This window comes from Perca flavescens, chromosome 10 (assembly GCF_004354835.1).
Source record: "Perca flavescens isolate YP-PL-M2 chromosome 10, PFLA_1.0, whole genome shotgun sequence".
Classification (NCBI taxonomy): domain Eukaryota; kingdom Metazoa; phylum Chordata; class Actinopteri; order Perciformes; family Percidae; genus Perca; species Perca flavescens.
Window position 1 is genome coordinate 20,668,820 of NC_041340.1, and position 14,260 is coordinate 20,683,079.

Here is a 14,260-nt window from a genome sequence, read left to right on the forward strand (position 1 = left end):
TCATTACTTTGACTACATTTACTTTTCTTCTGCTAACTATGCATCATTTGTAAATAAGACACAGTAAATTGACTGTGGTATTGTATCCATCCATCTCATGGTCCATCACTCATGATTTAAGGGTTTAATTTACTCTGGTTCAACAGCTGGTTGGGACTGTCTACACGCTGACCAATAGGATCAAGCGCTGTTATCGGCAGAAAAAAAAAATCCCTACTGTCGCCATGATACAGCAGCGGAAACGGGTGCGAAGTAGCTAGAAAACAAAAGAGAACACGCAGTCGTCCTCGCGATTTGGTATGCTCTTGCAGGTAAAAAAGGAATCCTTCCTATTCGACCTGAACTTTTTTTCACTCATTCCACCGCAATCTTATTCATATGTTAAAAGCGCTGTAGTCGTTTTCCGAAGTATGACTTATTGGAATAGCAAGACGGTCAGCTTCGAGTAATTGGGATCTGTTAGCTTATAGCTAACAAGCTAACTCCAGCTAAGCTAAATAGCTCGCAAACCCAGCGTTGTGAGTATCTCAATGATAGTGGTTAATGCTTCTAGAGGATACCTAGCGGTAGCTAACTAAAGCGCTGTTTCGTGGCCTAGTGTTAATGCGCAAGTCAGTGCTTTGCTGTTATGTAAACACAATTGTGCAGTCTATTTTCATATCATTTTGCTTCTTTTTAGCTAACCCACTCGGACGGACCATTAAAGTCAGCTTTCTAATGGCTCCATTTCACTAACTTCGCGTGTCCGTTTGGCATCTTGCTAGCTAGTTAGTTAGCAAGCGAGCTAGCTTTGGCTATTTAGCGTTTATTATGTAGCTAGCTACAGTTTGATAGCTATCGTTAGGTTAGGCTAGGCTAATCAGTTAGCAACAACGAGAGAAAAAATCTGCTACTCTTAGCTAGTATGAACGTTAGCTATTTGTTTCTCATTTTAAAATGCAGTTTTATTTTCAGCTCTTTGACTAACGTTAACTATAGTTAAAGCTTTACAGGTAACGTTAACAACAATGTTTGCTAAGTTAAGCATGACATGTACCTATTGCCCTACGTTGCTGATGTTAATGTTGGTTGTTATGTAACGTTAACTAACGTTAAACGTTAACTCCAATGAAATATCAGCCCTCATAGGAAGCAGTTTAATGATATTTAAATATTGTATTCTAAAAGATTGATATCAGCGTATTTTCTTTGTGATTGGTAAACGTTACATTTAATATCACGTGCCAATATGTGGTAATTCTCAATGCAAATTTGGTTAACGTTACCTGATGAGCTAATACGTAGCTAACGTTACACTATCTCCAACCTAATTCGGAGTATTCCAGCTTTAGTCTTAGGAGAAAGTTACTTAGTTGATTCACACTTGATGGCATATTGAGAGATATACCAGCGCTGTGAAGATGGGCCTGGCTATGCGAGAGGAGAAGATCTTTGGCTCTGTCCATGAATGATATTCAAAATTATCTCTGCAGTGTTATAGGAATGCCCAAGGAAAAATATGACCCGCCGGATCCCAGGCGGATGTATACAATTATGTCTAGCGAAGAAGCAGCCAACGGGAAGAAATCATACTGGGCCGAGCTGGAAATCAGCGGTGAGTATTGAATATTGGAGTTCCTAGTTTTGTTGTTTAAGTAGTTGTATTGCATTGTATACTGTTCATACACCTATTGTTGGCATAAAACTTAACCGTATTAGACTGTTCCTACATTAACATGTACCCTTTGTGTATCTACCTTTCATGTCACACCATTGTGCAAATGTAATAGGCCGTTTTCACCTCAGACATTTTCAAGTGTTACTCGTGACAATGGCTTCATTCTATAGACCCAATCACGATGTATTTACAATAACTTCCAGGTACAAAACCCATGCGGGCCATTCGTTAGAATTTAACAGTGCTGAGCAAACAGGGATAACTGGAGAAAGCCTACTGTCATCTCATTCATCTAAAGGCTCTGGCACACCAACCCGACGGTCGGCAGAAAAGGCAGTCTGACTAGTCAGTCGGCTCCCCGAGGTCAAAAAAGTGCCTTGGAACACACCTAAGTGACTCCTACTGTGCATGTGCGAGGCGTAATACGTGTCCATAACAGCAGGCGGAGCTAATCTGTATTGTCGCCCAAAAAATGAAAAACGGAAATGACGGAATATCTCTCTAGATCTAGTAAACACAGAGCACGCTGTCGTCAGACGTTTTCATGATAGTAGTCAAGAAGGATCGTTGTCATTAGTCGCTGAACTGAAGAAAATGCGATGGCTAGTAATAAGAAGGTACTGGTGTTGTCAACTCTCGGGCTTCTTCTTGTGGAAGAAGCACTGATTTGCTAGTCAAGGGGCTAGCACTCCACCAATCAGATTGGTAATTGAGTCAGACTGCCCACTGGCCGATTCAACAAGTGAAATCGGATGCCGACGGCTCCTCCGACTGACGACCGCACGGAACACACCAAACGGACTTGAGTCACCGACCTCGCCAGACTGTCCGGACGATAATCGGGTTGGTGTGTCGGCGCCTTAAAATGTGTGTTGATGCTTTTTATATTTTAACTCTTTCAGTAACATTAGGTTGAATACCTAATTTACCTGTTAGGCCAAAACTAGCAATTAGTCTAGCAGCTAAATGAAGTTTTGCAGAACCCAATGTGACATCTTCAGGTTTTTTGTGTTGCTTGACCAACAGCCCAAAACCCAAATATATTCAGTTTATTTTCATGAACTCAAACAATCAGCATATATCCACATTTTAACCAGAACAGAAGCTGGGACCAATGAATCTTGGGCATTTTCCCTTAAAGTATCTAATTTATCTTTATCAAAGTTGTTGCTAGTAACTTTTCTGTTTAACTAATTGATTAATGGACTAATCAGTACAGCTCTAGTTTAGCTTTGTTTATGATTGGTCACTGTCAAATTATTTCTCCTGTAAATGCAATATGTCTCAACATTGTTTTGTTTGTGTATTTTGGGAAATGAATGAAGCCCTACAATTATCAAACATCTTTTGTAAAATCAGTCAACCCATGTTGACCCATTCACACAAATGGGAAAGTTATTTTTCCTATGGTGTGAGGGGAGTAATAGTTGGATAGTGGGGCTTAATTCTCCTGTTTGTCCTTTTCCCACTGCAGGCCGAGTAAGGAGTCTCAGCACAGCCCTGTGGTCTCTCACCCACCTCACTGCCCTGCACATCAGTGACAACTCATTGTCACGCATCCCGCCAGACATTGCCAAACTACACAACCTAGTGTACCTGGATCTCTCATCCAATAAGATCAGGACCCTGCCGGCAGAGCTCGGCAACATGGTGTCTCTCAGGTGAGTGATTTGAGGCCATATGTTTACCCCTAAATCCGTGCACGATGGAAAGGAGTAGTTGTCACAGGGTTGATCTTGAATCTGGTTTTGGCACTCATACATGCTACACACTGGTGCTCCCCATAATGGCAATTTTCTTTCACATTAAGTTCACATTAACAATCAGTCAGAAGTTGGAAAGTATGGCATAGGTAAATTATGTTTTTGAACGGTAATAAAGATGGTTGTTGCTATTCTTTTCTTAGGAGGGCTGGTTTCTAATGATCAAATTCCAATATGTCCTCCACAGGGAACTGCTTTTAAATAACAACCAGTTGCGGGTTCTGCCATTTGAATTGGGGAAACTGTTTCAGTTACAAACACTGGGGTTGAAAGGTGAGTGGCGTATCAATGTTTTTTGTAGCCATTCTAGCCTTGAAATCCCACTGTTCTCTTAGCGATGATTCAACCCACTTTGCTTTTCCTTCACCAGGAAACCCACTTGCACAAGAAATTATGAGCCTCTACCAGGAACCTGATGGCACGCGGAGACTGCTCAACTACTTGTTAGACAATCTGGCAGGGGCTATCAAGCGCAGTGAGTCCCCGCCTCTGTTTTTTAGACCAGTAATCACATTTTGACAGTTGTTTTTTAATTACCCAAAAGGGGGGTGTGTGTGTCATTGTTTGACGTATGTGTTAATGTTTTCACCCATATTTAACCCTTCTTCTTCCCTATGCTCAGTACCAACAGAGCAGCCCCCAGCACGGTCGTGGATCTCACTACAGGAACCAGACCGAACACGGGCCTCAGGTAAGGACAACATACATGAAACTTGATTTTGAACAGATGCACATACTCTTCGCGATCTTATTTATAATACACAGCTGTTCGATAAATATGAATCCAGCGTGTCCATCACTGTCAACCACATTTATTTGCTGTTTGGGGAGGAGGAACAAGCTGAACAGACAAAAAAATGCTACTTACATCAATGTGCAAGAGTAGCAAGGATCCATTTTTGGTTTTGTGTGAAAAGTACTGTTGGGCTTAACCCAAAACCAATACTTCTGACACTTGCATATAGTATATGCACACTTCCTTTGGTTGAATCTAAGTAAAACTAACTTATCAAACATGTTTGCCAAAAGAGCAATAGATCTCATGCTAATATATAAAGCATTTCCCATTGGTTGAGCATTTACTTATGTTGGTTGACCCTGTTGAAGGCAGCTGTAACTGTGTTTTGATGACAGCACTGATGCATGAACCGGTGCGGTTTTCATACTGTCTGTATGTCAAAATACTTCTATACTAGGGATGTCAAAATACGATAACATTTTGATACCAAAATATATATGCGTGTGGGGAAAAAAAAAAAAAAAAAATATATATATATATATATATATATATATATATATATATATATATATATATATATATATATATATATATATATATATATATATATATATATACATACATACATACACACACACACACACACACACACACTTGGACATTAATTCCTTTATTTAAACATTTGATAGCAACGACGGATGTCACGATAACGGAAATGTATGGCAAAAAAAAATTAAATCCCATGACCTCCTTTTTCATAATGTGTGTTTTTAGGATAACACTGAGGGGGGGTGAGACAGTGTCATGGCACTTGTTGTAGAAATGGAAAAAACAAAACGTACAAAAAACCTATTTGGATGTGTTGCAGTATAGTGTTAATCCCGTTTTGCAAAATTCTGCATAAAATGAATGTTTTCCATGTATAGACAGGAAAAAGAATATAGCACAGAGCTGGATTTTATTTTGGTCGTCTAAGGCCCTGTCCACACGAACACAGGGTTTTTTCCAAACCGCAGCTCTTTCTATACGGTTAGGCCGTTCGTCCACACGCAAATGCAGTATCAGGTCACTGAAACCAAACCTTTTTGAAAACTCCTGCTAGGGTGAAGATTTTTAGAAACTGGTTGCGGTGGTGTCGTGCAGCCGGTGAAAACGGCGATTTTGGCTGGTGACGTCGGAGTGCGCTTTGTCTCCTTTGTTTGACATTAGATTGTACGCCGCTGTCACCTTTGTTTACATGAGACAAATATCTGCAAGGGCAGACATAGCTAAGATGTTGCTGCTAATAACTGTGCTAACAGGGCTTGTTATATACAGATACATGCACACAGTTCTCCCATTATATTGCGGAACAGAGGTGTCAGAATGCAAAACTCTGCAAGTCACTGCTTTATGACTACACTCCCACGACACAGAATCGTCGCAGGTTTGGACAAGACCCGGTCGGACCTCTCCGGGAACTTCAGGCTTACGATTAGGGTTATATCGCCAGCTGTTGGTTTGGCATGCTCTTGACAGCACTTGATAGTGTGTTTTAACGTTTTCATGTGGACAGAGGGTTTTTTTAAACCTTGCCTGTGTGGATGAGATTTTATTTTTATTGGAAGGAGAAAAAACTCAGTTTATACAAGTATGTGTGGACTAGGCCTAATTTTAAGGGCAGTAGTTAAACAATTGTGGAAATGTCCCTCCTACTCCTGTAAAAAGATCTCAGGGCAACAAAAAAGCATCAGCTTCTGTTACATTTCTAAGTTATGCCCTTTTGTCCATTTCTCCCCTCAGCACTGTTCTCTGTTATGTGCTACAATGTGCTGTGTGATAAATACGCCACACGACAGCTATATGGCTACTGCCCCTCTTGGGCTTTAAACTGGGAGTACAGGAAGAAATCCATCATGCAGGAGATAATGGGCTGCAATGCAGACATCATCAGTTTGCAGGTGAGAGATGGGCATCAAAGCATGTGTTTAGTTTTTTCACAGAAATTAACTTAATGTTTATTTAGTATTTAGTTTATTTAATGTTTATTTAATGTTTGGTTGGTATGGTTTTTGGCCACACATCAAGCCGATGCAAAAAAAAAAAAAACAACCTTAATTGCAACACTTGAATTACTAATTTGAATTATATTAATATGGAGGTGTTTGTTAAACTTGCATGATTGTGAGTCTTTCTTGTTGTCCATCCTGACACATTTCTTGTTTACAGGAAGTTGAGACAGAGCAGTACTACAATTTTTTCTTGCCTGAGCTGAAGGAGCAGGGATACGACGGGTTCTTCAGTCCAAAGTCACGAGCCAGGACTATGTCCGAGTCGGACCGTAAACATGTGGACGGTTGTGCAGTTTTCTACAGGACGGAAAAGTACGTACCTACAATTTTTGTAGTTGTGCTATGGCCTTGACTAGTCCTCAAAGGACTAGGGTTGGGTACCGTTTGGATTTGTACAATTCCGATGCCGAAACCGGTACTTTTAAAACTATTTATTTTTTATTTTTTTATTGAAAATTATTTCAATTTAACAATATATTGTTTTAAAGTACTTAAATATATAAGTAAACCTAACACATAACTACAATAATTGAACAATAAATAAGTTACTATTAACAAGTAACAACTAAATAAAGAGTTGGTAAACTAACTAAACCAACTTCAAACTTTAGCAGTTCTTTTGCTCTGACATCTCTCAAGATATCAAAGAACTTAAGAAGTGTAGCTTCTACCTTTCCTACATGTTTTTTTTAGGGCGGGTTAGAGGTAAAATGCAATAAAAATTAAGGCGGGGCGCTAACGTTATACGTTTAGCTAGCTGTAAATAGGCAGTTAGCCGTTGTGTGTTTCTACACGTTTTAGCACTATACATTCACTACTTTGCTAATAAATGTAGCTTGCAGTAGGTCGTTTAATTACACTTATATTTTTACTATAAGCCTAGTCTAACGTCTGTCCTGCAACTCCTAAAGGCAACAAGAAAGTTCAGGTGTTTCAGTCACAATAAAGAGGTCGCAAACAGTCGTCGTGCAGTCGGGTCAGAGGACGCTGCAGCTCCTTAATCTCCTGAGCTAGAGCTAACAAGCTAGCCTAGTAACCAGAACAATCTAACGGTTAGTAGAAAGGAGCAGTGCAATGCCCAGGTAGTTCCACTAATATATAACGTGTAGTGGTTTTCACCTGTAATTCAGCCCGCTCCACCTGCCCATTGTGTGCTCTCTACTTCGAAACGGGCCCATTCGTGCTGCAAGAAGTGCAAGATCCCCGGGATACTGTACTGTGTCCTAGCCACCTCTCCAGCGTCGCCATCAGGCAGCGGTCCTTTCCCACCGACAAAATTGTTGTTGTAGAACACGCCAGGCCCCGCCTGTTTGTCCATGGCTGAGCTCGGTGGAAAGCTCTGTCCGTTGTCTGGCTGATTTGTGGTGCTAGATGTCAATGGAGGGGCACAAATCTATCTACTGCGCTTGGTTTCCTCGGCTCGGGGTGGTTAATGTGCTTTTACGTTTGTTTTGGTGACCCCAGAGGGAAAATATGGCATTTTAAAAGTAGCCTACGTGTACGGTAGCTAGCTAACTGTAGACTACAGAGAAATATGATTATATTTTTACAGAGAATGTGATATTTTTACATCCGTTTCAGAGTGAATATTTCAGTCGACACATTAAGTGGAACCAAAATGAGGAACTGAAATTTGCGTTCTAATCCGGTCTGATTCCTGCCGGTTGTGTAGGTTTCGGTACCCCCTACAAAGGACACATTATTTGTTTAATCTTAACAGCTAACATACATTTTTATATATTTTTTTTTTTTATAAATGCCGGAATCTCTGACTTGTAGCTGTAAAACAGTCCAAACCTACTTAATGTTTAATATAGTTAATGTTTGAGGATAGGATCAGGAATGATCATAATATTGTTGCCTGAGTGATTTTAAAACGTTATTGTGGTGCAATTAGGGTTGTTCACTTGGTTTGAGAGATTTTCCCTCCATTTAACAGACTCAGTAGTTCTGACAAAGAATTAGGTATTACGTTGTACGCCTTTCACTCTAGGTCCAATCTGTAATGCTGGTATACTGAAACCTGTACTTTTATTATTTTTTTTAATATTGTTGTGTGTTGGTGGTGTCTTGTTTATGGTAAACAGTGTATCAGCTGGGTGGAACTACTACCACTGCAGACCTACCCTAACCAGTTTATTCTGCAAATGAGTAAGTCTGTTTGTTGTAGCCTTCAGACAGTGATGTACATCAAGAAGTGACTGGGAGTGTCACTTATTGACAGATTTAAAAAAAAAAACTTAATAGTAACCTAACGATCTGAGGCCTATGATTATGGTGGATGTTTGCCAGTCTGGTGTACAAGCTTAAACCGGTGTGATTTTTATTTTTTATTTATTTTTTAAAATGCAAACCAGCTGAACCGGTCTTCATCATTATGACACATTCTGGCAAAAAAAATGTTATTCTACATCAGCGACTTGTGCTGACGACAGCGTCGCAGTGCTAAATCCAATTGTATTTCATAAGTAATAAGCAGTGTCGGGCAGTAGCGGTCACTGGTTTAGCTACATTTCTCAGTAGCGTCGCTGTTTTGGAGCCTGCGCCATGTTGCAAATCAAATTTTTGTTGCAGTGTAAGGGGGAGTGACGCTTGTGTTTTTAGAAATGATGAGACAAGTCAGACTAAATTGATTCATGGTTCTGCGTTGAGTCTATGGCATAGATACTAGGGTGTGGCGAGACACCCAGCTCACGAGACGAGACACGACATTGGGTTCTTGAGATTTTTTTTTTTTTTTTATTAAATCGGAAGTCACAATTTATTGCAGAAGTAGGCTACTCTAGTATTGACTTATGACTCTTATAGGACATAAAATAGGGAGAACATTTCTCTTTGTTTAAGATCATTAAAAGTAATGTTAGGTTTTCCTGTTCGCTTCCACACTCCTTTTTAAAAAGGACAGAGAGAGAGTGGTCTGCGTGAGACAGCGCCACAATGAACTGCACGCTGCAGACGTGTGTGTGTCGAGAGCGATGGAGACTTTTTTTCTTCTGTTATCAATCTGCAAAAGTTAACTTGGAGTCAACTTAAGAGAGCAGGCGGGGAGATCTTCTATGCAAATTTTGAGGTCAAAGTCAGACTCATGCTGGGGTTATCTGTGTTTTTTTTCTTTTTCTTTTTTTTTTCTTCCCAACGGTGCCTTCCAGGCAACGCTGTCTGGAAGGCACCGTTGGGAGGCACTGATTACGGTTAGGTGCCTTGAAGGCAGCGGTTGCAGTGCTGCCTGGAAGGAGCAGTTTGGGGCAAAAAACATCATCGAGCTCATGCTGGCTGCTGCTCTGCACTTGTGTACTGATATCGCGAGGCACTTTTTACCTCAACGAGAAATCTAGTACGTTTTTTAATCTTGCGAGATCTCGCTACACCTAGTAGATACTGACTGCACGCCTTAGCTGGACGTGCATCTCCCCAGAAATGTAACTACACTTCGCAGTGACCCAGATCTCAACAGCTGTGATTGGTCCACTTGGCTGGGCGTGGTAGTTTTTCCCTCTACTCATTTCCGGGTTTTCCTCCTCCATGAACAACGTGAAGTCCCAGCAATGTACATACGTTGAGATTCATCAAGTTTTACCAAATGTGAGTCAGTCTGGGGAGCGATCTCAGTGCGTTGGGAGAATAATATTGGTCTCTGTTAAACGGTCAGCCAGGTGGACAAAAGAAAAAGAACATAATTACTTAATCTTGTGTAATGTTTGCGCCATTGTGGACACAGCTGTAGTGATTTTTAGCCTGAAGATTGCACCACTTGGTTGATTTTGATTTGCCAGGCAAAGGCTTCTAATCCAGAGTTCAAGCATTAGATCCAGGATCTATTTGCAGCACATCCTAAATTGTGCACTTGTTTTCATTCATTTAATCCCAACATTTCCACAAAATGTGTGTTAAGTCCTCTCTTCTCTTGTCCCCTTCTGTTTATCTCCAGGTTCAGTGCAGTGCAGAAGCACACAGTGGAGTTCAACCAGCTGGCCATGGCTAACTCCGAGGGCTCAGAGGCTATGCTGAACAGGGTGATGACCAAGGACAACATTGGGGTAGCTGTACTGCTTGAGGTTCGCAAAGAGATGATGGAGGCCTCATGTGAGTAGACACTATATTCTGATCTTTGGGACTTCTTATTTGATATTTATTATATAAAGAAGATCAGAATAAAAGAACAGTCCTGCTAATCCTGAATTGACTTTTGTCTGAAACTCACTGAGCCTTAGTAGCTGATAATTTACAGTACAAAGGACTGTAGGTGCTGTCACAGATTCCCATGGTGTATAAATAACTGTTCTTATAGCAGTGCAGTCGTAATTCCTCTTTGTATCACTTCTCCCTGTTTACTCTTCCCCCTCGTTTCAGCTGGAAAGTCACTCCATGGCATGGAGAAGCAGCTGCTCCTGGTAGCCAATGCCCACATGCACTGGGACCCAGAGTACTCTGATGTCAAGCTGGTCCAGACCATGATGTTCCTGTCAGAGGTGAAGAACATAGTGGACAAGGCCACACGCAGCCTCAAGTTGTCCTCTGTCTCTGGTGAGACCAATGCCATTCCACTGGTGCTGTGTGCTGACCTCAACTCCTTGCCTGACTCTGGTAAGTAAGCAGGGTTTTAGGGTTGTGCTTTATCTGACCACAGATTAAGCACAACAAATTATTTATTTTTTGTCTTTTATATTATGGTATATTAAAGGTCCCATGACATGGTGCTCTTTGCATGCTTTTATATAGGCCTTAGTGGTCCCCTAATACTGTATCTGAAGTCTCTTTCCAGAAATTCAGCTTTGGTGCAGAATTGCAGCAAATAGAGCCAGTCCCACAATGAGCTTTCCTTAGTATGTGCCATTTCTGTATCTGTGGCTATTGAGGGGGGGGGGGCAAGGTGGAGGGTGGGGGTGTGGCCTTGGCTTTCTAGCCACTGGGGGACCATAGGCAGGCTGGGGGAACGCATATTAATGTTAAAAAAAACTCAAAGTGAAATTTTCATGCCAATGCGACCTTTTTTTAAATTAGTTTTTTGAGAGCGGGCGCCCATATGTGGGTGTTTGCTGCATGTCATTCCCCTTCTCTCTCACCTTTCATGTCTTCAGCTGTCCTATGAAAATAAAAGCCAAAAATGGCCCAAAAAATCTTTAAAAAAAAAATTTTGTTTGTTGGACAAAACAAGCTATTTGAAGACACCGCAGGTTCTTGAGAATTGTGGTGGACATTTTCTCACATTTGTTTGACCAATAAATCACTCAATGGAGAACATAATATGCAGGTAATGCGATAAAGTAATACATTTTTGCAGTGGTAATGTTTTTTGCAGTTTCTTAACATGGGATAAAGCCACTTCCAAAATATGATGTACCAAGGCCTTCTTGCACGTTATTTAATTTCAATTAAATTGCCATTTAGCCGTGCCTTTAATGACAGTAGGAACTGATATGGCTTGGGTCTGTTTGAACCTTGAAGTGCCACTCGACTTTCTTAATTCCGATGAAGACAACTTCTCATCTCTCCCCTCTGTTCAGGCGTAGTGGAGTACCTGAGTACTGGTGGGGTGGACTGCACCCACAAAGACTTCAAGGAGCTTCGTTATAGCGACAGCCTGACCAAATTCAACTGCAACGGCAAGAGCAGCACGTCCAACGGCAGGATCACCCACGCCTTCAAGCTGAAGAGCGCTTACGAGAACGGCCTGATGCCTTACACCAACTACACCTTTGACTTCAAGGTGATTTTACGGACTGCACAGCTATTTATATTGTGTTTTGTGTAATGTGGTTGTTAATAATGTTGCTTGTTTATAAGCACTATATCAAGGAGTTCACTCCCCTCTTCTCTCCTCAGGGTGTCATCGACTATATTTTCTACTCTAAGCCTCACCTGAACGTGCTGGGTATCTTGGGCCCTCTGGACCCCCACTGGCTTGTAGAGAACAATGTCAGTGGCTGCCCACATCCCCACATCCCCTCTGACCACTTCTCCCTCTTCGGCCAGCTGGAGCTGCTCCTGCCCAACTTGCCCCCACAGGTCAATGGGCTCCATCTGCCTGCACGCAGGTAGTGAGTCCCTGCCACGCCACCAGGGGGAGTTGCAACCACAGCCTCGCCCTTTCAAACCCTCCTCCCTCCCACTACCAGCTCTTCCCTCCACCATACCGGAGGAGGAAGACAAATACACAACCTGTAAAATATTCGTACAGTGAGGTCTGGCCGACAGGGATTTCGTATGTTATAGATATTCTATATTTTTCTTTCTCCGTTTTTCTTTTTTGTTATTTTTTTAACTGCTCGATTCAGTCCTGTTCATGTATCATATTTTGTGTTTTGGACACCCTTCCCTCTTCAAATCCACCCACCCAACCACTTTGCTTCTGTCTTTCAAACTAGAGGGGATGGTAGCTCATTTAGATCTCACACATTTGGTTTTAGAACAAGGAGAAACTGAGAAATGGCTGAGGGGACGACATTCACCTTAAAAGCTCCATAGCTGATGGTCTGCCTGTCTGTCTGTCCTGTATAAATCTGAAACCAGCAAAGACAGCAGACTTGTCAGTCTCAGACATCCATCATTGGCTTGTGCTTGTTTGCCTCTGTAGCCAGCTTACTTTCTCAGTCTTTCTAGGATGCACACTTTTGTTGAGTCAGGTGTTGTTGGGTTAGAGCAGCTTTTCGCTAGTAGTTGAGCGTCCCTGGAGGTGGATGTAACACAGCTCATATGTTAGATTTCCTGCTGTCACTCTGTGGTGCTGAGGCCTTTTGTGTGGTCCTGGCCTCCCGTGGTGCTACAAGATAGTCTACACCTCTGACCCCGGCCCTGGTGCATTTGCTACCAAACCCACAGATGCCTCAAGAACCAGATGTCCGAGAACTACATTTGCCCAATTTCACATGGGCTGTATGTAGTGTTAATTTGGGAGGGAAGGATATGGTGAGAAACTGATAGCAGCTACCATCCTGTTTGCAGACTGTTTGACCCCAGCTTTTGTAGTTGTTAGGCTAGTCTTGTGCTTAGGAGTTCATGAGGTCCCCATTTATGGGCATGGATTTAGGCTGATGGGCAAAGTGATATGGGGCCTTCACAAATCGTTTTTTTATTTTGATTGCTTTAAGGCAGAGAGAACGAGTAATTGCTGATACACAGGAGTAAAACCAGCATTCCTCTCACTGTCTGGAGTTGCCATCCAACTCCACACATGCAAGCTTGCTCACACGACACACACGACACACACGACACACACGACACACACGACACACACGACACACACGACACACACGACACACACGACACACACGACACACACGACACACACGACACACACGACACACACGACACACACGACACAGGTAATTTGCAAGCAGATCTGTAGCACTGTCTCCGAGGCCAGTAGTGACTTTCCCCAGCCATAAATTCCATACACAAAAGCAGTGGTTTTTTTCACAAGTGTTTGTACAGAATAGAAATCTAGACTCAGTCTTTACATGATTGTATATGAACCACAAAAGACCGGTTTTCTGGCGTTTTTTGTACTAGAGTAAATTATGATCAGATTTGAAAAAAAGATTGTATTGTAAACTATGGCTAAATTTTTATCCAGTTAATGTTGAGATGAATTGATATTACCAGCTTGTACAAAAGACGTAAGAAGAGGTTGTTCAAGGCGTTCACTGTCACTACTTTGCACTCCCTAGAGATTACCTGTAATTAATGTATCAGTTTTATTTTTAACCCCCCTGTTTTGTTTTGCCGGCATATTGCTGCAATTGTAAATAGACACTGAGTAAACTCTGCCTGTTGCTTCTTGCCCATTATCAAAGCCATTGATCCACACACACACACACACACACACACAGTTTAGACAAAAGAACATGCAAGGATGAGTCCTAACCCACCAGTGACTCCACATCTGTTCATCTATATAGTTCACACACACTCCCACTAGTGACGTGTGACTGATACAACCAATTTTAATCCTACATGTACAAGAAAACATCGTGCCTCACTGTAGCAGTTGTCGTTGTCTTGCACTATTTACATTTGACGAACGCCTGAACAACCTTTTCTCATTTTATTT

The 14,260-nt window shown here is 41.7% G+C and overlaps 1 protein-coding gene across 1 annotated transcript; it reads left to right on the forward strand.

The window, feature by feature from the left end:
• The first annotated feature begins 161 nt into the window (after positions 1-161).
• Positions 162-13,928, forward strand: LOC114562825 (CCR4-NOT transcription complex subunit 6). The gene is made up of 12 exons (XM_028589452.1): positions 162-311; positions 1,473-1,594; positions 3,132-3,318; positions 3,608-3,693; positions 3,791-3,895; positions 4,043-4,111; positions 5,942-6,099; positions 6,368-6,522; positions 10,139-10,293; positions 10,561-10,794; positions 11,715-11,917; positions 12,034-13,928. The coding sequence occupies exons 2-12, from the start codon at positions 1,483-1,485 to the stop codon at positions 12,247-12,249; spliced, it is 1,680 nt and encodes a 559-aa protein (XP_028445253.1). The 5' UTR covers positions 162-311; positions 1,473-1,482; the 3' UTR covers positions 12,250-13,928.
• The last annotated feature ends 332 nt before the right edge of the window (positions 13,929-14,260 follow it).